The 25,197-nt window shown below is 42.4% G+C and overlaps 2 protein-coding genes across 4 annotated transcripts in view; both read right to left on the reverse strand.

Annotated features, from left to right (window-relative positions):
• Positions 1–1,348: 1,348 nt before the first annotated feature.
• On the reverse strand, positions 1,349–15,802 carry asap2b (ArfGAP with SH3 domain, ankyrin repeat and PH domain 2b). 2 transcript variants are annotated; one of them, XM_026341085.1, is made up of 28 exons: positions 15,399–15,802; positions 12,130–12,202; positions 9,858–10,003; positions 9,667–9,741; positions 9,301–9,350; positions 9,081–9,210; positions 8,896–8,981; positions 8,727–8,802; positions 8,549–8,635; positions 8,332–8,435; positions 8,175–8,244; positions 7,990–8,077; positions 7,864–7,912; positions 7,624–7,790; positions 7,026–7,159; positions 6,081–6,175; positions 5,747–5,936; positions 5,531–5,616; positions 5,338–5,453; positions 5,194–5,261; positions 4,997–5,104; positions 4,674–4,908; positions 4,268–4,372; positions 3,756–4,146; positions 3,598–3,656; positions 2,345–2,409; positions 2,009–2,125; positions 1,349–1,919 (listed from the first exon to the last, which is right to left on the reverse strand). In XM_026341085.1, exons 1-28 carry the CDS (start codon positions 15,522–15,524, stop codon positions 1,845–1,847), a joined length of 3,171 nt encoding a protein of 1,056 aa, XP_026196870.1. In that variant the 5' UTR covers positions 15,525–15,802; the 3' UTR covers positions 1,349–1,844. The 2 variants fall into 2 exon arrangements, with proteins under 2 accessions (XP_026196870.1, XP_026196869.1); XM_026341084.1 differs by having other exon boundaries at positions 2,009–2,128.
• Positions 15,803–18,051: 2,249 nt separating this feature from the next.
• The window catches only part of LOC113149215 (NACHT, LRR and PYD domains-containing protein 12-like), an 11,619-nt gene continuing 4,473 nt past the window's right edge, over positions 18,052–25,197 (reverse strand). Inside the window, exons 4-13 of one of the 2 annotated variants that reach the window (XM_026341154.1) lie at positions 23,852–25,197; positions 23,595–23,768; positions 23,268–23,441; positions 22,949–23,122; positions 22,687–22,860; positions 22,399–22,572; positions 21,522–21,695; positions 20,618–20,791; positions 20,397–20,443; positions 18,052–20,279 (exon numbers count right to left, since the gene is read on the reverse strand). The exon at positions 23,852–25,197 is cut by the window's right edge and continues 446 nt beyond it. In XM_026341154.1, the coding sequence (XP_026196939.1) occupies positions 19,747–20,279; positions 20,397–20,443; positions 20,618–20,791; positions 21,522–21,695; positions 22,399–22,572; positions 22,687–22,860; positions 22,949–23,122; positions 23,268–23,441; positions 23,595–23,768; positions 23,852–25,197 (3,144 nt within the window). In that variant the 3' untranslated portion in view covers positions 18,052–19,746. The other variant, XM_026341155.1, reaches the window with a different exon arrangement.

Raw genomic sequence — 25,197 nt, forward strand, 5'->3', positions numbered from 1 at the left:
AAGTGAAACATGTTTATGTGATATTTATTTTTATTTAAGTATTTACTTAAATCTTAATTTTTACACACAACAGCATGTTGTGTTTGTATTTTTGTAAGTAAAAATGTAACAAAAGAATATATATATGTGTAATATATATATATATATATATATATATATATATATATATATATATATATATATATATATATATATATATATATATATATATATATATATATATATATATATATATATATATAACAGGGGAAAATAATCACAAACACAAAAAATGTTTGTCTATTGGTTTATTTTATTGTACTTATTATCATTAGGAAATTACTCTGCTACAGCTTTAACAATTGTTATCTAACAGAAACTACTTTAATACTGCAGGGGTGGAGAGAGGTTGGGGCCAGAGCTGGTAAAATGATTTTTACTTTTTAAAATAAAAATGAAATGCAGGACATGTAGATTTAGAGATTTATTAGTAGATTTATTTTTTTGCTTACTCCAGTTTAATATAGTGATAAGATAGAGATAAGATAAACAGTTTCTCACATGTGAGACGCTAGCTGCTTGTTCAGGCTGTTTATTTGCCTCCTAAATAAAAAACACTGTAAAACTAACCTACAAAAGAGAAAAGTTATATAAATCAACTATATTAAAATTGACAGCATATTTAATATCTACAACAGTTTGACATGTTTCCTATATTAGTCAAATGAAATCATGCCATGATGTGCTAAAAACCAGCCTATTAGCTTGATGCTAATACATAATGGAATTCCCCATTAACATGCTACAGGAAATGAACATTAGTAATGATATTATACAGTAGTGAGGGCTAAGACCCTCTAAGGATGAAATTCTAGAACTGCAACTGATAATAACTAACATGTTATTAGTAACATTATAAATGATATAGTAAATATATAAATATACATGTCTTAATCATCAATTAGACGCAGACGAATGTCACCTCCACCCACCTGTTTTGTTTTTTATAACTATTTTTAATTCAAATCAGTAGTTATTCCCTAATATGATATCATGATAATACATAAGCCATTAATGTGGCCACACTTTTCATATTAAAAACATAAACTTCAAAATTTTCCTTTCCATTTCTGTAGTAGCTCATGTTTGGCTGCAGTTTCTCTATTTCATCAGATCATCTGTTTTTCTTCATTTTGTCTGAAACAAACTGAATGTTTCAAGACACAAATGCAGAAGGAAACAAAAAAAGTACAAAGAAGATGTGAGGAGGAATTAAATGAAGCAATAAGTGAAGAAAAAGCACGAAAAACAAGGAAATGTAAAAAAAAAAAAAAGTAGAGCAGTTCAACAAAATGACTGACATTGTTACTGTATGTTAAAAAGTAACTGAGTTTTATTGGCACTGAGAACATTGGGAACACAGTAATTAAAGTGGGAGTTCATATTTTACCCCCCAGTTAAAGAGCTCATACAAACAGAGACAGTTTCCCTTCAACCGACGAGTTAAAATAATAAAAATAATCACTTCTACCTATAGGAACAGAAAACACAGATTGGAGGGTTTCACTGCTGTAACACTGCACCGGTTGTATCACTGAGCTCTGTCGAACAACACGGTACAGTCTGTGTGGACAGATGTTCCCAGTCCTGCTGATGATAACAACACGTTCCCCAAAATTCAGTCTGACACGTAAGGGATCTTCTGGAAATTAAAATAAAGTTCTGTGAGTTTCAACACAACACGGACAAAAACAAGGAGTTTGTCAAGACGGAGCAACAAAAAGGATCCTGCAGGATCCAGCTCAGACATCACAGGTCAGAACCTAAAAGGGTTGTGGAGCAGCAGCGGAGTCTTTTATCCGACGTCACTCGGTGATGAAGTGAACAAAAGTGACGGGAAACACTCCTCGTCTGGTCGGCTCGCCCTCGACGTGACCGATCTGAAACAGCGAAATCCAAATGTTTTTTTGCCCACGACCAAACACAGACCCAGATCTGTCAGAAACAGAAAAGAAACTGTGTCACTCACCCACCACTCGCTGTCCTCCTCCCCCTCCACCACGATGACCTCCCCCTCGGTGAACGTCAGCTCGTCTGGGTTATCGGCTGAACAGTTGTAGATGGCCTTCACTCTCTGAGGCTTCTGCTTCTGGACATATTTATATTTATATTTATATTTGGCCACAAGCAGTCAGAAAATAAATAAAAAGCTGTTAACCCAGAGAATCAGACTCGTACAAACAGGAAATTCAGGAGAAGATGAAAATGGTTCTTTGTGTGGAGTTCAAGACAACAAGAATGAGAACAAGTATTAAACTGGAGGTTTTGGTGAACTGTTCCTTTAAAACACTGTTTGTGGACTTACAGAAAAGGTGGCTCTGGGTTTGGGCGTTGGAGGACCTGGAGTTTGTGGGGATCTGGACTGAGAACCTACAGAAAAGAAAACAGATTTTCAGGATTACGTGACAGAGTTGTAACCTTTCTGTCCTGATACACCTGTTTAGGTGAAGGTCATGTGATGGTTAGGGTGTGTCAGTTAGTAGTGATGGTTAGGGTTAGGGTGTGTCAGTTAGTAGTGATGGTTAGGGTGTGTCAGTTAGTAGTGATGGTTAGGGTTAGTCAGTTAGTAGTGATGGTTAGGGTGTGTCAGTTAGTAGTGATGGTTAGGGTTAGGGTGTGTCAGTTAGTAGTGATGGTTAGGGTTAGGGTGTGTCAGTTAGTAGTGATGGTTAGGGTGTGTCAGTTAGTAGTGATGGTTAGGGTTAGGGTGTGTCAGTTAGTAGTGATGGTTAGGGTTAGGGTGTGTCAGTTAGTAGTGATGGTTAGGGTGTGTCAGTTAGTAGTGATGGTTAGGGTGTGTCAGTTAGTAGTGATGGTTAGGGTGTGTCAGTTAGTAGTGATGGTTAGGGTTAGGGTGTGTCAGTTAGTAGTGATAGTTAGGGTGTGTCAGTTAGTAGTGATGGTTAGGGTGTGTCAGTTAGTAGTGATGGTTAGGGTGTGTCAGTTAGTAGTGATGGTTAGGGTGTGTCAGTTAGTAGTGATGGTTAGGGTGTGTCAGTTAGTAGTGATGGTTAGGGTTAGGGTGTGTCAGTTAGTAGTGATGGTTAGGGTTAGTCAGTTAGTAGTGATGGTTAGGGTTAGTCAGTTAGTAGTGATGGTTAGGGTGTGTCAGTTAGTAGTGATGGTTAGGGTGTGTCAGTTAGTAGTGATGGTTAGGGTTAGTCAGTTAGTAGTGATGGTTAGGGTTAGGGTGTGTCAGTTAGTAGTGATAGTTAGGGTGTGTCAGTTAGTAGTGATGGTTAGGGTTAGGGTGTGTCAGTTAGTAGTGATAGTTAGGGTGTGTCAGTTAGTAGTGATGGTTAGGGTGTGTCAGTTAGTAGTGATGGTTAGGGTGTGTCAGTTAGTAGTGATGGTTAGGGTGTGTCAGTTAGTAGTGATGGTTAGGGTGTGTCAGTTAGTAGTGATGGTTAGGGTTAGGGTGTGTCAGTTAGTAGTGATGGTTAGGGTGTGTCAGTTAGTAGTGATGGTTAGGGTTAGTCAGTTAGTAGTGATGGTTAGGGTTAGGGTGTGTCAGTTAGTAGTGATGGTTAGGGTTAGGGTGTGTGTGTGTGTGTGGACCTTGTTTGTTTACAGATCCGGTCCTGACACGAGGTCTCAGAGGAGGATCTGTGACTGATCTGAATCAGTAAAAAAACGTTGTTGTTAGACCACTAAATCAGACCAGTACCCAAGTCCACTTCAGAGCACATTACTGTCCTTTACAGTGTAGTATTTACCCAGTGGGAGATGTGGGGGACTTGGGTGCAGGTGGCCCTGATAGTCCCAGTGGTCCCAGTGGCCTTTGTAGTCCTGGTTGTTCCAGTGGTCCCGCTGGGCCTGGTGGTCTTGCTAGTCCTGGTTGTAATGATGGCCCCGCTGGGCCTGGTGGTCTTGTTAGTCCCGGTTGTCCCGGTGGTCCTGGAGGTTTGTTGTTCTGTCCAGGGATGGGTAGGGGAAGGAATAGAGCTTTGTACGTGGGTGGTGGTGGTGGAGGTCCTGGAGGGACTGGGGGCATAGAGGACAGACCTGTTGGCAGAGGAGGGAGGGGGGTGTTCTTGGCTGACACAGGCTTCGTCTCCGGCACATTGGGCCTCTTGTTCACTGGGGCAGGAGGAACAGCTGGGAGCACTGGGAGAAGGCGAGAGGTCTGATTTAGATCAGTGCGACCTGGACAAATCCTCCACAGTGAAGTCTCCGTCGGATCCTGTTCCGTCCGGAGCTGCTTGTGCTGACAGGAAGTGACACTCACCGTATATGGACGAGTTCCTCTCAGGGGTTTGAGGAATGGGGGGGTCAGAAGACGACCGCTGTCTTCCTACAGTTTCTACGGCACTGGGTTTACTGGGTCCTGGTCCTGCAACAAAACAAAACCACACACCTCAGCAGGGGTTTGAATTCAAGTCTTTCAGGCCAGGGAAACTGAATTCTAAGACATTCAGGACTTTTTCTGGTTATTAATTGAATGGAAACATAACTCTCTTCAGGATCAGTTGCTGATCAGACCTACAGTTCTCTTTGTGACTCAACCTTTGGGCTGGTTTTGGTGTCTAATAAACACAAGCTGGACCAGACCCTAGTTTACTCAGCCCCTGCTGAGACAGCTGAGGATCTGAGACACAAACTGGACCCATTCTCCAAAACACCCATTCTCTGACCTCTGTTGGGAGCTCTGGGGGGAAGCGGGGGTGTTGGTCCCGGTGGCAGCAGGTTGAGGTCCAACATGGTGCCGTACGTCTCGTTGCTTATCATCATGCTGGTGACCTGCGACCTCTGTTTGTCGCGCGCCAGGCTGGCAGCATCGTGGGCCACCGTTGCCAGGTTGGGCAGCATGGGGCCGCTGCCTGGCATGAAGCAGCTGACCGGACGCTCCTCGCGGCGGACAGGTATAGGCTGCAGGAGAACATGTAGACACCGGACTGTTACAGACCCAGAACACTTCTACATGCGGTTTACAGTAGCAGAAGATACACCAGTTGACCTTGTCCTCCATCTCCTCGTCGCTCTCATCCAGGTCCTCGTTTTGGAGACGCCACTCGTACTCGACGTGAACGTGGACGTTGAACTTTCCCGTCTGAGCCTGAGTCAACTGAAACACACACAGCAAATATTTAATGAAACAATCTCTCGACGTCCGGATCGTTCAACAGCAACAGTTGCTCTGATCCGTCTTCTTACCAGCTCTTCACACTGAGTGTGTCGGAGACGTTTGGCGATGTCCAGCGGCGTCTCTCCTGCTTCGTTTGCTGTGGAGACAAATCACTGGTCAAAGGAAGCGTTTCAAGTCTGCTGTGGTCTCTAAACACTTGTCTGATTTCTTACTGATGGACACTGAAGCTTTTCCTCTCAGCAGCAGTTTGAGACACTCGCTGTTGTCCGTCAGGCAGCAGTAATGCAGCGCTGTGTTCCCTTTAGCAGTCTGCTTGTCCAGATTAGCACTGACGGACACAAAGGCAGGTCAAGATACTGTCGTAAGACAAAGTCACAATTAAAACATTAGCAGTTCAGTCGTTACCTGTTTTGGGCGAGAAAGTCAACAATGTGGAGGGAGTTTCTGTCGACCATACGGACGGCCAGGTGGAGCACCGTCTCTCCAGGTTCCTGACAGACACCAACAGACTTCATTAAAGGCGTAAACCCATTACAGTCAACCCAGAGACCACAAAGACATTCAGCTCATCAAATCACAGTACAGACACAGTATCAGTCAGAAATAATCTGCGAGTCCTACGTGTTCTTTGGGCTGTGGGACGACCTCCATCAGGTCCACCCCTTCAGCAAAGACCTGGATCAGAGACAGGATGTCCCTGTTCCTAATGGCCTCATACAAAGCCTGCATCCTGGACACAGCATCGTCACAAAGTCGCTCAGCAAAGCGCTTCTCAGTGTACTTGGCTGTGATGTAGTCTTTCCTCGTCTGCCTGCAGACAGACGGAGTCCTCATCATTTTATGTGGATGTTATTCTGGTTGGATTTTATTAGTTTTTACAGAAATGCATAAAAACAAAACTTTCTCGTAACAACCGTGGTTAGTACGTCTTTCTGTAAATCAGTGCATCACTCACATGTCGCTGCTTGGATCAGGTTTGGTTACATCCAGCTCGGACAGAGCCGCCTCCATGATCTCGTTGAAGCTGGAGTTTCCCACGTTCTTCGCCAACTAAAACACAACAGATGCACAACAGGGATGTATTAGGCGAACTCATCACATCCTGCATATACATACTACACTATCCTACACGTGGTACACGTGTACTTCATGCATATACATACTACACTATCCTACACGTGGTACACGTGTACTTCATGCATATACATACTACACTATCCTACACGTGGTACACGTGTACTTCATGCATATACATACTACACTATACTACACGTGGTACACGTGTACTTCATGCATATACATACTACACTATCCTACACGTGGTACACGTGTACTTCATGCATATACATACTGCACTATACTACACATGGTACACGTGTACTTCATGCATATACATACTGCACTATCCTACACGTGGTACACGTGTACTTCATGCATATACATACTACACTATCCTACACGTGGTACACGTGTACTTCATGCATATACATACTACACTATCCTACACGTGGTACACGTGTACTTCATGCATATACATACTACACTATACTACACGTGGTACACGTGTACTTCATGCATATACATACTACACTATCCTACACGTGGTACGTGTACTTTACATCCTGCTTATGTCTTTTCTCAATAGTAGAAAGACTTTCTCATGGGGCTTTTTAAAAATAAAAATACATATTTTACATTAATATATATATATAATTAATATATATAATTTTAATATAATATATAATTTTAATATAACATTCATTTTTCACTTTGTTCCTTAAATATTTTCTTTCTCTGAATATTTTGATGCAATTCGTAAAATCTTTGACATTTTATTTCCACTATTATGAAAAAATAATCAAGGACAGAAAGATACAAATTAACAGCGACGTGGACTCACCAGGAGCTCTGAGGTTCCAAGGACGTCCAGGTCAAGACTCTGGATCCTGGAGTAGTGGACCCCCATTTCCCTGTGTATGCCTGAGCACTCAATGCAGATCAGGACCCCCAGGTTGGTGGACAGCCACGTGGGACCTGACAGGACAAGAGACAGGATGGTTACATACTGACATCTACACGGACCTCTGACGTCTGTAAAACTGTTGGCAGAAGCTGGACTCTGGGATCCAGTTCTAATAACAGACCCAGGCTGCAGCTGTATAAAACGTTGCTACAGGTTAACAGTAGTAGAAGAGCGGTGAATATTCCAGATTCACATTAGGTGGACTGTGATAATCCATAACCCCCAAGACGAAGCTGGAGTGAGTCACTGCAGCTGTGGCTCGGATCCAGGTTCATAAATATGCTAATGAGCTGTTAACGAGCTTTCGAGTCGTTAACAAACGGTTGACGAGATCTTAACGAGTTCTTATGTATATATATATATATATATATATATATATATATATATATATATATATATATATATATATATATATATATATATGTATTATATTAGTAGTAGTACTAGTACTATCAGTAGTAGTAGTAGTACTGACCAGGAGCTCCACAGTCGCAGCAGCTGTCGTTGCCGCTCATCCTCTTCACCTCTCCTACGATGGCCTTAGTCAGCTCCTGGATGATGTTGTTCTCTCCTTCGTCCTGTTCTCCTTTGAACGCCATGTTCAGAACCTCCTCCTTACTGTTCTGCAGCACCGACACCCAGCTGCACACACACCACAACATCAGACCAGGTCAGAGAACACAGAGGTCAGAGGTCACAGGGCGGGAATACTTACATCTGACACTCGCCTTCATCCTCGGCCTGGAAGTGATACGTTCTGTCATCTGAGGGAGGGAATCAGACGTTAGATAAACCAGACAGTAAGACAATACGACATGGGCGGGACGCGACCGCAGCTTACGTGAGAACAGGTCGAAGCTCTTCTTCTCATCCGGATTCCTCTTCACCTGGCAGGTGAGTAGGTTGAGTTTGGCTGGAGGTCTGTTGGGCTGCGAGACAACGAGCAGGGAGGAAGGTGAGACAAATGAAACCAGGGAGGAAATAAACCCAGATGGAGGCGTCGGTTTGGAGGTTCTGCCGTCTTACCGTGCCGTGGCAGATCGTGAGGAAACCGTTCCTCACTGAGCACTTCCTCTTCTGCCACACCTTCCTCAGGCTGAGAATGAGACACATCGGTTCACAGAGATCCGTGTTTACGACATGTTCGGGTCAAAGGAGCGGACGCTCCAGAAAGGTCACTCACCCCTCACTTTTCTTGTAGAGGAATCCGGTGCGCTCGGTGCCGTAGGCCTTGTTCCCCTGCAGCTGATGGAGGCTGTAACCTGCGTTCTGCTTCGCCTGCGAGTCCTGTGAACAGCAGCACACGCAGAACAGGGACCTTCAGTGTGAAGGACTCGTCCCTTGGACTGGACTCAACTGGATTCATGATCAGCTGTTTAACACACGGATGAGTTTCTCACCTCTTTCTGCTCCGACTGCAGCGAAGCCTTCAGGACGTCTCGGAGCTGAATCAGCTGCTTCCTCTCTCCATCCTGAGTCTGTTTAACCTGATCAATAGAAATGAGGTTTATCACAGTTACAGTTAAACATTCATCTGACACAGTTCCATCAGTCTAACGTCGGTAATCTCCTCCTCACCGCCGTCAGGTCTGTAGCCAGCTTCTCGATGAAGGGTTTCAGACTCTCCACAGCCTTCAGCCCATCCTGGAAAAAACTGAACAGACATGAGTAAACACTTTTATCTCTGTACCAGAATAAAGGAGCACTGTGTGTGTGTGTACCAGCTGAACTTAGAGTGGAGATTTACTTGCACTGAGCGTGGAAATACTTGACGAGGTTCTGGAGGAAGTCGACGCCTTTCTTCACTTTGATTTCGTTCACTTTGACGAGATACTGCAGAGAGAGACGGGACAGAAGGGAAATGATCTCCATCTCCAACCTCTGAGCTTTACACTTTGAAACTAGTGAACCTAATCAAGAAGAATTCGACACCTCACACATCTGCAGCTGGAACATTCGTCTCTCCTTCTCCATCTCCTCTGCGATTTCTCCTCCGCTGAACTCTGTTCGAATCATCCCGTGCTGCTTCGCGTGCTCCCGCTTCTCCTTTTCAATCTTCGCTCTGAGGTCGAAACAGAAGCAAATTAATTCACTGAAACACTTTTTCTGTTCGTATAAACATTATATTATTAAATTAAATGAATTCATTTACAGTTTAGTCTCATAATCCTTCCAGGCTTTGTCAAACGGCTTCTTCAGGTCCTGAAGGAGGCAGAGACGTCACATAATTAGCGTGAGCTGCGACCAATCACGTCGCAGGACTGATTCACAACAACAAACACAGACGGGAGGACTTCGACCTGTGACTCAAGCAGGAAACATTTCCAGGTATGAACTTGGATAATAAATACTTGGACTGGATAAATACTGAAACTGATTATTAGCTGTGTTGCTGTCACGGTAAAGTGAAGCTAGTTTCTATTTTCAGTCATGAAACGTAAGATTTCTTCCAGTCCACCAGGGTTCAGTTCTGTGCAGCAGTCTGAAACTGGCTCAGAGAGGAAACTGAAATACGAACCCCTTTCACTCCTTTCAGGTCTCCCTTCAGCAGACTGTCCAGAGGGAAGGTGATGATGTTGTTCATGTTCTGCATCTGCAAACAGGAAGTCGTGTTAGAGCAGAAACCAACATGTCCACACGTCAGTCACAGTGATCAGAACAGTGAACAGTGAAGTTCAGACGCTTCGTGCTGAGACCTCAGCCCCTCACCAGGTTTTTGAACAGCGCCGTCAGCTCTTTGGTGAAAAGAGCAAAATTGTGGAAGGCAGATCCGACCTCGACGTCGTCTCTGGAGAGACAGTTCTCCCCAAACTTATCCATGGACTGGATGTACTGCTCCTCGTTTTCCACATGAGCTGCAACACAGAAAAAACTTTATGTGCAACTGTTTGGTCAACGTCTGAGAACAGACGTCAGGGTTCTGATGATGATCCAGAATAAGAGAATCAGTTTATTAAGTGTCAGGGAACCTTTGACTAAACAAAGCACAGTTCAATTTCCAGCTCATTAAACTGCAGCTTCCTGAGACAGAGACAGGTCCTCTGTGTCTCTGTCCTCAGCATCACTTTCACTTTCCCTCTCACCACACCGACCACAGCACATCAAACTGTTGCACTGGAAACCTGGGACATGGCAACAGAGAGGTCTCACTCTGCTGCAGATTTTTAGTTCTTCTAAATGCATCACGGCCTCCAGATCTTTGATAAAAGCCAGCGGAAGCAGCTGTTTGAAGAAATGACTCCAACTTATTTAAATCATCATTTAGTAAAAAGTGCTGTCAAAACTCAGAAATGAGCATTTCAGCACTTCCTGTTCCCTCACGTTTTTTTCATCGACCATTAAATACCAGAAGTGGGTCGTTTTGGGAACTTCTGTTCAACAGACTTTCACGTTTTATTCTGTAGCCTAATGACAGTTGATGTGTGTTTAAAAGTGTTAGTGGGGATGATCTTACTGAGAAAAACATGCCTCATAAACTGTTGCTTCTCTGCTAACTTGATTCTGCAGCAGAATCACACCTTCAGCAACATAAAGCTGCACAAACTGAAAGTCGTTGTTTCCTCTTCACGGACAGAAGCGCTGAATAATGTTCTGCTTCCCTGTTTCTCTTTACTTTAACACTCAAAGCTGCTGCAGCTTCAACACATTTACTAAAGGTTATTTAAGTACAGGCTTCATTACCTTTCTTGAGTTTTCCCTGTCTCGTCTATTTTACACTTCACGTTCTACATTTACGGCAGCATTTTTTATTTCTACTAACAAAACTAATAAATCTGAAGCTTTTTTCTTTCCGTCTCTCTCTGCTCTCGTGTTTGCTATCAGACTCACAGGCAGGATAGGTCTTGGAGGTGGGCACCTCTCCCTCGGCATGCTGGGACAGGAGAGCGGCATGACTGGAATGTTTGGAGGTGAGAAACCTCGTGTCTGAACACAAACCCACCAACCTCCCTGACACTGAACGCACCATCAGCTGACTTTCAGTGCAGCTGAAATATTCTGCAGAGGAAATAAAACTTATAGTATAGTAAATAAAACCTCAGAGATGCTGGGGGGTGTCGTCCTCGACGGGTTTAACGGTTGATCGGACAAAAAACATTTGAACTCAAACAAGTTTCTAAGTAATAATTGAGGCAGATGAGAAGTATGTTTCTAGTTTCAGTGTTGAGCCCTAACTTATCAGAATCAATGTCTACAGTGACGTCTACGTCTGTCTGTGTGAGAGTTCACAACAGAGAAAGAATAAATAAATAATGGAAACGAAAAATTCAATCTCCAGGACAAGAGAACATGTAAACTCAACGCAAACTTTCCATTAGAGAAATGAGACATTTTATCGTTCATCATCGTTTTCTGGCTTCATCCCAAGTTCTTTATTCGCTGATTCTAATTCTTCATTAAATAATGTATATGATCTATCTATCCTTATTTACACCTATTTCTCTTCTTGGTCCATTTTGTGGTTCAAACATATGTTTTTCTTCAGTGACATGATCTGAATGAAAGAAGAACTGGAAGAAGAGTGAAGATGTATCACTCTGTGAGTTCCTGTTCGTTAGTGAAGCAGTAAATGCAGAAATGTGCGACTGACTTTAGAGAATAAAGCTGCTCAACCCACTCGGCTGTTTCAGCTGTGTGCTTTATCAACGTGACATTTTAAGACATTTGAAGGATTTTTTTATTTGATCATTGGTTTTACTCAGCATGGCGACATGTGAAGAGTCTCCTTTCATTTATTGTCTTTAAATTTACTCTATTATTTCACTTTTGGACCATCAGACAGCAGAGTCTGTGGAGAGAAGGCTTGACGTGGTTTAAAAGAACCTTCATGTTCCGTCGCTGCAACTTTCAATTTGTACAATAAAAGTTAAAAAGTCTTAAAGGATTCGCTTTGGACGGTTTGCATGTCAGCAGACAGGAAGAGGTTTGGTGGTGAGCAGCAGTGGTATTTTTACACACACTGAGGTGAAACTGTGTCACTCACCCAGACCAGACGCGTTGATAGCCTTCACCGACTTCTTGATTTTGTGCAGCACTGACCGATCCACGTCCAGAACCTGAGGAGGACAAATAGAGTCAGGACAGAAACCTCGACCCATCAGCATCAGTGAAACAGTTTCTGTTGGTTCACTGTGAAATGTTTAAAGTCAAATTAACAAGATTAACTTTAACGTGCTGGAAACCAGTTCCCCAGCAGTTGCTGTATTTCAGCTCTAACACCACACATCCATCATCCATGGCCCACAGATGGACTCTAAACATCCTCAGATCCTCCTCAAAATCCTCTTTTTAACCTCTTCATGGACACTTGGAACCTCCTAAAGAACCACAGACGTATTTCAAGGAGTTCTCCAAACATTTTAAACAGCGGATGATGGATCAGTAAAACCTCCTCACAGGCCGTGGGACTTTAAGAACGTCTGTAACACCGTCAATAATCTTACAACTCTTCTGGTTCAGCCTCCTCAGGGACCCACAGAACCAACTGCTGAAAATGCTTTAAGGAGCATTAAAACCTTGTGGGTCCTTGTAGAACCTTAGGAATCTTTCAAGGACCCTGAAACATGTTAATAACCCAAGAACAACCCCCATTGAAACGTTGTGAGGTGCTCTAACCCTGAACAGTCCAGTCCGACGACCCTGGGCTGATTAAATATAACCCTGCGCAGCAGAGCGTCGGCGCTGTGCGTTTTTAGAGACGTGTTGGTTTTTACTTTGTCCTCTGTGGGTTGTGTTTCACTAACGTCCTCTGTGCTCTGTGACGAGATGCTCATTAACCCTTTCCTCACTGGGGGGTGGGGGTCGTTCAGTGAAGCTCCCTGAACCTGTTACACAACATTCAATTTCAAATGTGTAGTGACTCTGAAGACTACAGTACCCATGAGGCTCAGCGGCTCTGAGTTTGCTCAGATTTGATTTCCACTCTTGTAAAATCCAGGTGAGTTTATTTAAAGCCTAAAGCAAACAGCTTTTGAGAGACACGATCAGCCAGTGACATTTGCACATGTAGTGTTCTGGGTTCAGGTTACAGCAGTGAGCGTTCACTGTACACGTGAACCTTGAAAACTAAGTCACCTGGACCAGTTTCAGGAATCCAGGCTGTTAGATCACTCCGCTCAGCAACACCTGCTCTATCAGCCGAGTCTCAGCTCGGTGACTCAGTCAGAGAAAATGAGGCTCGGTTACTATTTGACTTCCTGAGAACAGAGTCTGAGGTCCGGTCAGGGTTCAGAACCCGCGACAGGTGTGTGCAGGTGTATTATAAACTACAGGACGTAGTTATCGTGCAGAAGATTCAACAGACTCGCTCCTCAGTCACACGTCAACACAGATATTTTTAGATTCAGTGTGAAGTTGTTTTCTCTGAGGAGACACGTAGAAAATATTAAAACATTAAAATCTAAAAATCTTTTTCTCACTTCAGGATCAAACAGGAGCTGGAAACAGCTTCGTCACTTTAATCAAACTAATAAACAGCTTTTGTCTGAGTAAATAAAAGGAAACAGGTTATATCACCGGCTGGGGGGGGGCTAATTATATCTAATCATTATATCTCATTATATCTGATTGTATCTAGTTCTAATTATTCTGTATTTTTTACTTAGTACTTTATAATGTTTCCTTTTTTGATTTATGTCATAAATATGTAATAACGCGTCTCATTACATCAGACGTGTCTTTCCTGTAAAGCACTTTGTTTTTGTTTTGGGTTGTTGGAGATAGAGAAGCGATAAATGAGACGAGGGGGAGAGACGAGGTGAGACGGGTCTTGTTGGGACTCGATCAGACGGGAGAGGCTCTGTAATCGCCCCGGGTCTCCTGGTCGAGAACGTCCCAGCATGCAACGGGGGCAGGAAGACAACACAGTTTCACATTTTTGAAAACACAAAGATAAAAATTCAAACCAGTTTTATCCACAGACACAGTTCAGTGGATTTAAGGCTTTTTACACTGAGTCACGTCCAACTAGATTCTGCAGGACGTCCAGAGTCATAAACCACGATCAGAGACGAGAAGAACAAAGTCGTGCAGAGTCGGAAACTGAATGAAGACACAGAGACACGTGACAAACTGTGGAAGCACGACGAAGTTTGTCTGACTCCTGAGCTTTTATTTTGTAAGTCGGCGAGTAACTTAGTACCTTTACTCAAGTACTGTGTGATAAGTACGAAGTAGTCGTTGTACACTTCAGAGTTCTTCTGTATTTAGGACTTGAGCCACAGTTTAGCTCCTAGTAATCTTTTCTAAAACCTTAAAGTCTAACGTGGTCTCGGTTCTTCGAAAAAAATAGAAAAATAGAAAAATAAAAAAAATAGAAAAATAGAAAAATAAAAAAATAGAAAAATAGAAAAAATAGAAAATAGAAAATAGAAAAATAGAAAAATAAAAAAAATAGAAAAATAGAAAAAATAGAAAAAATAGAAAATAGAAAAATAGAAAAATAGAAAATCGAAAAATAAAAAAATAGAAAAATAGAAAATAGAAAAATAAAAAAATTGAAAAAATAGAAAATAGAAAAATAGAAAATAGAAAAATAAAAAAATAGAAAAATAGAAAAATAGAAAATAGAAAAATAGAAAAATAAAAAAATTCAAAAATAGAAAAATAAAAAAATAGAAAAATAAAAAATTAGAAAAATAGAAAAATAGAAAATAGAAAAATAGAAAATAGAAAAGGGTTAGGGTTGTGGTAAACTTTATGAAACTTTATTTTACTAAGTGATTTAGGGGCCCTTAAAACCTCACCAGGACCAGGACCAGGACCAGGACCAGGGCCAGGACCAGGACCAGGACCAGGGCCAGGACCAGGACCAGGACCAGGGCCAGGACCAGGACCGGGACCAGGACCGGGACCGGGACCGGGACCAGGACCTCCTGGAGGTTTCCCTAAAACCCCTGACAGAGCAGAAGTGGGAAACAGGGAGGACGGTTTGGAATCCGACTCTGTTCAGAATGTGTTTCTGTGCCAACCTTTGACCTTTGACCCCGCGCTGTGTGACCGAGGTGCTGGATCATCAGTGTATCTGACAACATGTGGAGCAGGAAGTCTTACACCACCCGGAAGTGTGTGAGTGTCTGTTCCTCTTTCTGCGACACGCACACGCACACGCACGCTGAGCTGAGTGTACGGATCCTGTAGGTTCTCGCGCACGCGTACAGCACACAGAGAACGTGCAGGTTGAACTTTAACGATTATTATTGAATCACAGGAGGTTCAGATCAGTGTGCGTGTGCGTGTGCGTGTGTCTCTCACCTCCTCCAGAGCTGCCACCGCGTTCCTGCAGTGGGACATCCGAGTGGTGAAGCTGGACGTGGTGGGGGCTTTGTAGTCCTCATTGGTCTCCGCGATGAACTCGCTCACACTGATCTGCTCCGGCATCGTGAGCTCGACTCAAACTGTCCCACAGCAGAGAAACGTGGACACCTACAGAGCACAGGTAGGACAGCCGCACAGGTAGGACACCTGGTAGGACACCTGGTAGGACACCTGGACGGACGCTCACAGACACACACCGAAGATCGTCTCCTGCGTCCTCATCGCTGCTGCATTAAATCAGAGTTTTATTCCGCTCCCAGTCAGACTACGACCGTTCCTTCCCATGATTAGTTCCGCAGGGTGAGGTCCGGAGCAGTTCACCCGCAGCCCGTCACATTCCTCCGCCCCCCCCCCCCTGCTGCTGTTGCAACCACCTGAGGAAACGGCACCGGGGGGGCGGAGACACAGAGAGGACAGGAGGGCGGCGAGAGCTCTCACTCTGCTGCTGTTTCCAAGAACCACGACTGACAGATTGAAGCAGCTCTCAGTTCAAGCTGTGAAACACAGGCTGTGTGTGTGTGTGTGTGTGTGTGTGACTGAGACATGTTGATCAGTTTATATATTATTATTATATTTTATAGTATTATTACTATTATATTAGTATTATTATAGTAATCAGTCTTGTAGTAGTCAGTATTATAGTAGACAGTATTATAGTAATCAGTATTATAATAGACAGTATTATAGTAGACAGTATTATAGTAGTCAGTATTATAGTAGAGAGTATTATAATAGTCAGTATTATAGTAGACAGTATTATAGTAGTCAGTATTATAGTAGACAGTATTATAGTAGACCGTATTATAGTAGTCAGTATTATAGTAGACCGTATTATAGTAGTCAGTATTATAGTAGACAGTATTATAATAGTCAGTATTATAGTAGACAGTATTATAGTAGTCAGTATTATAGTAGACAGTATTATAGTAGACCGTATTATAGTAGTCAGTATTATAGTAGAGAGTATTATAATAGTCAGTATTATAGTAGTCAGTATTATAGTAGACAGTATTATAGTAGACAGTATTATAGTAGTCAGTATTATAGTAGACAGTATTATAGTAGTCAGTATTATAGTAGTCAGTATTATAGTAGACAGTATTATAGTAGTCAGTATTATAGTAGACCGTATTATAGTAGTCAGTATTATAGTAGACAGTATTATAGTAGTCAGTATTATAGTAGTCAGTATTATAGTAGTCAGTATTATAGTAGACAGTATTATAGTAGTCAGTATTATAGTAGACAGTATTATAGTAGTCAGTATTATAGTAGTCAGTATTATAGTAGTCAGTATTATAGTAGACAGTATTATAGTAGACAGTATTATAGTAGTCAGTATTATAGTAGTCAGTATTATAGTAGTCAGTATTATAAGGCAGCTCTATGAAAGGACATGTTAAAGTAGATCCTGTATAAAACCTCAAGAGCAGCTACGAACTCCAAATCACTCCAGCAGGTCGCTCTGTGTTTCATCACGTTAGACACAGATTCAACTCCACTCAACTCAACTTTATTTATAAAGCCCTTGAAAAACAGCCTTGGCTGAGCAAAGTGCTGTACAGAGGTAGTCGAAAGAAAAACAAGCAGTTAAGGCGATACTTAAAACAATGAATAATAAATAAGATCACAATAAAAACTAAAGAATAAAACAAAGGAACAAACACAGAGTCTTCATGCTGAAAAAAGCCAGAGAGTAAAAATAAGTCTACAAGTAAGTTTTAAAAAAGGACAATGAAGGTGCCTGACTAATGTGCAGTGGTAGGGCACTCCATAATTTAGGGGCTGCAACGGCAAAAGCTCTGTCCCCTCTAGGTTGTTTCAAAGTGTAGCTGTTCATTTAGATTCTAACGGTAACACACACTGTAAATTCGGAATAAACGTTCATGTGTAATAAGTAATAATGTGGAACAGCTTCTTTCCTCATCTAGTGTTTCCTGTTTGTCCAGTTTGCATCAAACGCAGCTCCACCGGTTTAATCCACTGCTGAGTGGGCCGTCTTCCCGTGCATAGACAATCTCTGGCAATCCTTTGTGGGGGCGGGGCCAAATGACATTCCCTTAACACACCTGAGCCTTACCTGTAATGTCATAATAATAAAGATCTCATTAAAAAACTTTATTGACACATTATTTGTGTCCTAGTTCTTTGTATGGTTTTATACCTATATAAAATGTTTATATATCTTATATATATATCTTATATATATATCTCTTGTATATATATATCTTATATATATATCATCTATATATATCTTGTATATATATCTTATATATATATATCTTGTATATATATATCTTATATATATCTTGTATATATATCTTGTATATATTTCTTGTATATATATATCTTATATATTTCTTGTATATATATCTTATATATATCTCTTGTATATATATATCTTATATACATATCTCATATATATCTCTTGTATATATATCATATATATATATATCTCATATATATCTCTTGTATATATATCTTATATACATATCTCATATATATCTCTTGTATATATATCTTCTTACAAGATGTGGTCCAAGTGAAGAATTTCAGCTTTATTTTAAGAGGTTTCACAAAAATAGTGCCTCCATTTTCAGGGGATCAAAAGTATTTGGACAACTGACTGACAAGGAGCTAAGACCACATGTGGGGGTTGTTCCCTGAAAACACCGCAGCGGTCTCTGTAACGACACAACTGTGGACAATGGGACCAGTCTGTCCACAGACAGTGGAGAATCCTCCTCAAATCCAAAATCCAGGAATCCAAAGATCTTTGTCCAGTTCACACTCATACAGTCAAACCTCATCCTAGTCATAGATTTATTTGGTTTTGTGATTGTAACAGCGTTTACTGACCATCAGATGTCAGTGGGTCGACACAGTCAAAGCTTTTATTTCTCCAATATAGCAGCTTTCAGTTTAAACAATAATCAGCTAATTCAATACTGAGAAATAAATAAATGTGTGTGTGGGGGCAAGAAAACGTCCACTCTATGGGTCCACATCTGGAACATCTGTTTGATATAAACAGTCTGACACACACCAATAAAGTTTACACCTTTGTACAACCACAGGTGAACAGGGATTTTCTAGCTCCTAAATGCATTAGTGAGAAGAACGATATGCACTTCCTCTGGTCAGTGTCAGTCACTCTTCTTCAAATCATAGTCAGAATTTAAACTTGTACCATCGTTAAACCAGAACCCTCAGCATGTGGATCAGGTAGCTCCCTTTATTACAGAATAATCAGAATGAATCAACATTTACTTCAGCTTAGAATAAATATTGGATCAAACTCAGTTTCAGCAGAAACAGTGTGACTGTTGTTTTCATTAATTCATTATTACAAAATGATTTTTGTTCTTAAATGTGTCTCTGGTTCTTCTTCTCTCTCCCTCCTGGAGGTTTCTTGTTAATCAATAGTTCCGTCTCCCTCCTCTGTACTCCATCAGCCTGTGCCAGACTGTGCCCTGTACTCGTGCCACACTCCAGCGTCATTCCTGACCCAGCTACTGGTTCTAGAATCCTCTGAGCTGAACTGGATTTTGGACCCTGATACCTTTTTGCCCGTGCTGGATCAGATCTGTGTTTCTCTGAACTCGCTGACACGTTTCTTAGTTTTGGTGTTTGGATTTCGGATTAACTCCGTGTGATTAAATGTTCTGACCTGGACTGGATTGTGACTCTGTTGTTTTGGATTCTGCCTCATGAATGTGATCTTCTGACTCTGACTATTACTGTGGACTCTGTCTGTCTCTCAGTCTCCCCAGTGTGCCTCTTTCCCGAGGAGCTCCCTTCACCTCGGTGGCAATGAAAGATTAACTGTAGAAAGGACTGAAGTCTGGACTGGTAGCCCAGGCATATTACCACCACCGTCCATGTGACCCCTCCTGTGGTCCAGATTTGGATGGTTCCACTAATGCCCTGCCTTAGGTCCACTTCCAAGGTCACACACAGAACAGTCAGAGAATCCTCCTCAAATCCCAAATCCAGAAATCTGGGTATCTTTCTCCAGTTCACACTCATATACAGTAGTCCAACCTCCAAATATCCTCATCCAAAGGTCCGACATCCAAAACCAATCCACAAGGTTCAATAATCGTCAGCAGACTCATGTAAATGAAGGCGCAGGAACCGAACACAGGTCGGCAACACAGAGGTTCAGGCTGGAGTGAGTGAAACAGAGCAGGTAAAAAACCACCTGGCTGGAATAAACCAAGCAGCAGGGGAGTTATATTTTATTCAGCTTTTTAAATGGAACATCAATGTGTGAGTCTCCATTCTACACTGAACACAGAGACACAGAAGAACCACTCAAGGCCTGAGGACCAAACCCAAATCCAGCATAAAGAGGTTCAGTGAATGTGGTGTTGAAAGTGTGGAGGTGGATCAGTTTGCCAGAGGAGACTCTGTAGAAGGACAGAATCCCAGCAGGACAGTCCAGGTACACTGCTGCTCTGTTGGAGACCGGGGAGGAGATGACTGTTTTTCTTTTGTTGTGCCAGACATCGTAACCACCGTCAGAGCAGAAAAGACTCCAGGACTGATCATTCATTCCAAACCAACAGTCAGAACTGTTTCCTCTTCTTGTGATTCCTCTGTAACTCAGTGATATATAAATGCTTCCTCTGCGTTCGACCTCCCAGTAACAGCGACCAGTCAGACCAGTACCACACAGCAGCTGCCACCAGTTAAATCTGTCTGGATGATCAGGATAGGACTGATCCTCATTCACCAGTATCACATTTCTGTTGTTGTCAGACAGTTTGAGGTATCGATTTGCTGTGTTTGGATCCAGTGTGAGTTCACAGGAGTCTGATGGAGAAAACACAAAACATCAATATTCAAACTGAAAATATTTCATTTAATTTAATACCAGTAGGGTTTGAAGGAGTAAACAACATAACTATGGACACAATGGAAAGCACTTACACTTCTTCAACCCTGGTTTTACCCTCTGCTTTTCTCCATGGTCCAACCTGGATAACGAAACAGGGTTGATGTATCATGATACTGGAGGGTAAATATCCTTCCATCTGAGTAGGCATTTGTCCAGAACACTTTATAAAAGCTCTTCAACATGAGGCAGTGCACCTCTGCTTACAAGTGTAGAAAAGAAACGGTGCATGAGGCTTTGTCGTTAGTCTCTGTACCTGAGGGCTTCTAGTCTCCAGTGTGGATCCTCCAGTACAGCAGACAGCAGCGTCTCTCCAGAATCTTCCAGGTGATTGTAGCTGAGGTCCAGCTCTCTCAGACTGGAGAGGCTGGATGTCAGAGCTGAGGCCAGAGAAGCACAGATTTCTTCTGTGATCACACAGCCCGACAGCCTAAACACACACATTAGTAATTCGAGAGGTTAGTGTGTAGTTACCTGTAAGTAACATTCACACAGGGAAAGAAGCTGAGAAGAGGAAAATGTGTAGTGAGTGACGATCATGGGTCTTCTCAAACGCAATAGAAGACATTCTTCAGATATCTCTGCAGAACTCTGAACAATCTGGAGTTCCCAAACCTGGCCCACTGCTGATCATCTGGATCAGGTGTGTTCAGCCAATCAGAAGCTGGGAGAGACACACATTAACAATTTTATGTGACATTAGTTAGTAAATGTTGTTAGTAAATGTTCTCCTCTGTGTTCTCTCTGTCAGAATTACAGTTAATCTAAGCAATTAGAGAGTAGAGCCATGACAGCATGTGGTTATTGACCTTTGAACCAAACAGAACAGAATAAGTGGCACATACTGTGAAGATGGGATTGGGATTCCTGTAGGACAATAAAGTCTGTTTCTTTAATGGGGTGTGCTATGACAGGACTGCAAACTGTTTGTAGATGTCTGTCATTACCCAGTATGTGTGTGACTGATGTCTCATCTGAATCACAGTGCTCTTTTCTCATCTTAAAAAGATTCTGATTCCTGATTAAATAAACGTTAAAAATAGGGTGCTCAGGCATTTTACAGAAGATGTTATTATTAATCTAACAGACCAGAAGAGTTGGAATAATGAAGCAGATAATCCCACATAAAGTACAGTATGAACAACTCCATGAGTCCCAACCTGAGAGTGTCCAGTTTACAGTGTGACCTCTCCAGTCCACACAACAGCGTCCTCACACCTGAGTCCCGTAGGTCATTGTTGCTCAGGTCCAGCTCTCTCAGATGAGAAGACTGGGAGCTGAGAACTGAGGACAGAGCAGTACAACTTCTCCTTGACACTTCACAGTCATTAAGTCTGAAGAAGAACGTGAAAACACATGTTAAACGGTGACTCCTTGATAAATAATTGGTACAAAATAAGTGCAATCCTGGGAACCCAGTATACCCACACTGGATTTCCAGTACCTGTCAAAACCATAAACCCAATGCGCACTAACTTTAATATAGTTTGTTCTGTGTGGGGGGCTGGTGGTTCAGTGGTATAGCATATGTATACAGAATTATATAGAAAACCAACAACCCCACTGAGCAGCACCAGGAGACAGTGGAGAGCAAAAACTCCCTTTAGAGGAAGAAACCTCCAGCAGAACTAGGATCAGGGCGGGCGGCCATCTGCCTCGAGCGATTGGGGTGAGTGGAAAGAGGAGAGAGAAAAGAACAGCAGGCAATAAGACAACAACAAGAAGCAGAACCCCTGCACAGGCTGGTAGGACCAGTAACTGGACTGTGGAGATACACAGCTCCAAGGAAGAGGATAGAGAGAGGGAGACAGAGAGGAGGAAACACAACTACAGGAGAGAGAAGACAGAAGGTTAATGACGTGAAATGGTAGAATTTGAATGGATAGAGGAGAAAGGAGAGAGGAGAGGAGCTCAGTGTATCAGTAGAGGTCCCCCAGCAGACTAACCTATAGCAGCAGAACTAAGAGATGGTTCAGAGTCACCTGATCCATCTCTAACTATAAGATTTATAAAAAAGGAAAGTTTTAAGGGCCTGACCTGAGAGTTTCCAGTGCACATTGTGCCGTTTTGAGTCCAACACATAGTAGACTCACTCCTGAGTCTTCCAGGCTGTTGTTACTCAGATCTAGCTCTCTTAGACTAGAGGACTGAGAGCTGAAGACTGAGGACAGAACTTCACAGCTTCTCTTTGACAGCTGACAGCAAACAAGCCTTAGATGTATGAAAACAAGTTTATTTCTTATGAATGACAAAATGACTTAAATATCTATGAATTACCAACTTGTTGCAACCTTGACTTGCTTGAATAATTCTAAATCTCCTCACCTGAGAGTCTGCAGTGTACAGTATGGACTCTCCATTGCAGCAGACAACAGCATCACTCCAGAATCCTTCAGACCATTATTACTCAAATCCAACTCTCTTAGATTTGAGGCTTGGGAGTTGATAACTGAAGTCAGAGATTCACAGCTTTCCTTGGATAAATTACAAGCAGTGAAGCTGAAGAAGAAGAAGAAGAAGAAGAAATCAGTGTCGTGTTGAAGTAAAGAAATACAACAAACAAACAGCAACATTACTGCTTTCTCACCTGAGCTTTCCCAATGTACAGTGGGGACTCTTCAGTCCAGCAGACAGCGATTTAACTCCTGTATCCTGCAAGTCATTGTTACTCAGGTCCAGTTCTCTCAGACTACAGGACTGGGAGCAGAGAACTGAAGACAGTGCTTCACAGCTTCTCCGTGACAGATTACAGCCATTTAGCCTGGAGAAGAATTTAACCTTAAAATAAAATATCCTAACAGCTTATTCTTGACCAGATGATTTTAAATAAAAACCAATCGATGTAGAAGGAAAAAAGGCAGTTACAGAACAATACTTTTAAGGAAGGTTTGCTGGCCTGATCTCACCTGAGATATTCCAGTTGACAGTGTGGACTTTTCAATCCGCCAGACAACACTTTTAAACCTGAATCCTGCAGGTTGTTGTTGCTGAGGTCTAGTTCTCTTAGATTACAGGACTCTGAGCGGAGTATTGAGACCAGAGCCACAGATATTTTCCATGACAGTTTACAGTGATTTAGCCTTAGAACAGATGTAGATGTAAACATATTGCTGTTAGTATTCAGTGTTGTCTTGTTTTAGGTATGACATGATATTCAATGTAAGAACGACATTTCAATGAGATTCTAACAAAGTAATTTATAGTTTTGATCAAGGTCACATGTGAGTCCTGACCTCAGAGTTTCCAATGTGCAGTAGGGATTATTCTGTTCAGTGGAAAGCAGCATGTCACCTGAATCCTGCAGGTTGTTGTTACTTAGGTCCAGTTCTCTAAGACTAGAAGACTTGGAGCTGAGAACTGAGGACAGAGCTTTACAGCTTCTTTCTGTCAGGTTACAGCCACTTAGCCTAAAGAAGAACCGCTGATGAATTTATTCAGAAAGAAAAGAGACACAAGGTTCATATACTGTATGTTGTATTCATCAACTTACAGAGCTCTGGTGGAGACTTTGACCACAGGCAGCAGCCTCAGAAGAGCCTCCTCTGAAGCAGAGTATTTCTTCAGGTCAAACACATCCAGATCTTTTTCTGATGACAGTAAGATGAAGACCAGAGCTGACCACTGAGCAGGAGACAGTTGGTCTGTGGAGAGACTTCCTGATCTCAGGTACTGTTGGATCTTCTCAACGAGAGAACCATCATTCAGTTCATTCAGACAGTGGAACAGGTTGATGCTTTTCTCTGCAGACAGATTCTGACTGAGCTTCGTCTCGATGTAGTCAGCTGTTTTCTGTTCGATCTCCCCTCTCTTTCTAGTCTGTTTCAGCAGACCTTGTAAAAGAGTTTGATTGCTTTGAACTGAAAGACCCAGAAGGAACTGAAGGAACAAGTCCAAGTTTCCATTTGGACTTTTTAAGGCTGTGTCCACAGCATGCCGGTAGACATGTTTTAGTTTTGATTTCCTTTGTAATAGTAATTTTGGCTGTTTATCTGACATCAGATTGACTCCAGAGTTGATGAAGGTCAGATGGACATGAAGAGCAGCCAGAAACTCCTGAACACTCAGATGGACGAAGCAGAACACCTTGTCCTGGTACAGTCCTCTCTCCTCTTTAAAGATCTGTGTGAACACTCCTGAGTACACCGAGGCTGCTCTGATATCGATGCCACACTCGGTCAGGTCGGATTCATAGAAGATCAGGTTTCCTTTCTGCAGCTGCTCAAAAGCCAGTTTTCCCAGAGACTCCATCATCTTCCTGCTCTTTTTATTCCAGTGTGGATCTGTCTCAGCTCCTCCATCATACTTGATGTTCTTCAGTTTGGACTGAACCACTAGGAAGTGGATGTACATCTCAGTCAGGGTCTTGGGTAGCTCTCCTCCCTCTCTGGTTATTAATTGTTTCTCCAGAACTGTAGCAGTGATCCAGCAGAAGACTGGGATGTGACACATGATGTGGAGGCTTCGTGATGTCTTGATGTGGGAGATGATTCTTCTGGCCTGCTCCTCATCTCTGACCCTCTTCCTGAAGTACTCCTCTTTCTGTGGGTCAGTGAACCCTCTGACCTCTGTCACCATGTCAACACACTCAGGAGGGATCTGATTGGCTGCTGCAGGTCGTGTGGTTATCCAGAGGCGAGCAGAGGGAAGCAGGTTCCCCCTGATCAGGTTTGTCAGCAGCACATCCACTGAGGTGGACTCTGTAACATCAGTCAGGACCTGATTGTTGTTGAAGTCCAGAGGAAGTCGACACTCATCCAGACCGTCAAAGATGAACACAACCTGGAACTCTTCAAACCTGCAGATTCCTGCTTCTTTGGTTTCAGTAAAGAAGTGATG

Source organism: Anabas testudineus, chromosome 24 (genome assembly GCF_900324465.2).
Source record: "Anabas testudineus chromosome 24, fAnaTes1.2, whole genome shotgun sequence".
Taxonomy (NCBI): domain Eukaryota; kingdom Metazoa; phylum Chordata; class Actinopteri; order Anabantiformes; family Anabantidae; genus Anabas; species Anabas testudineus.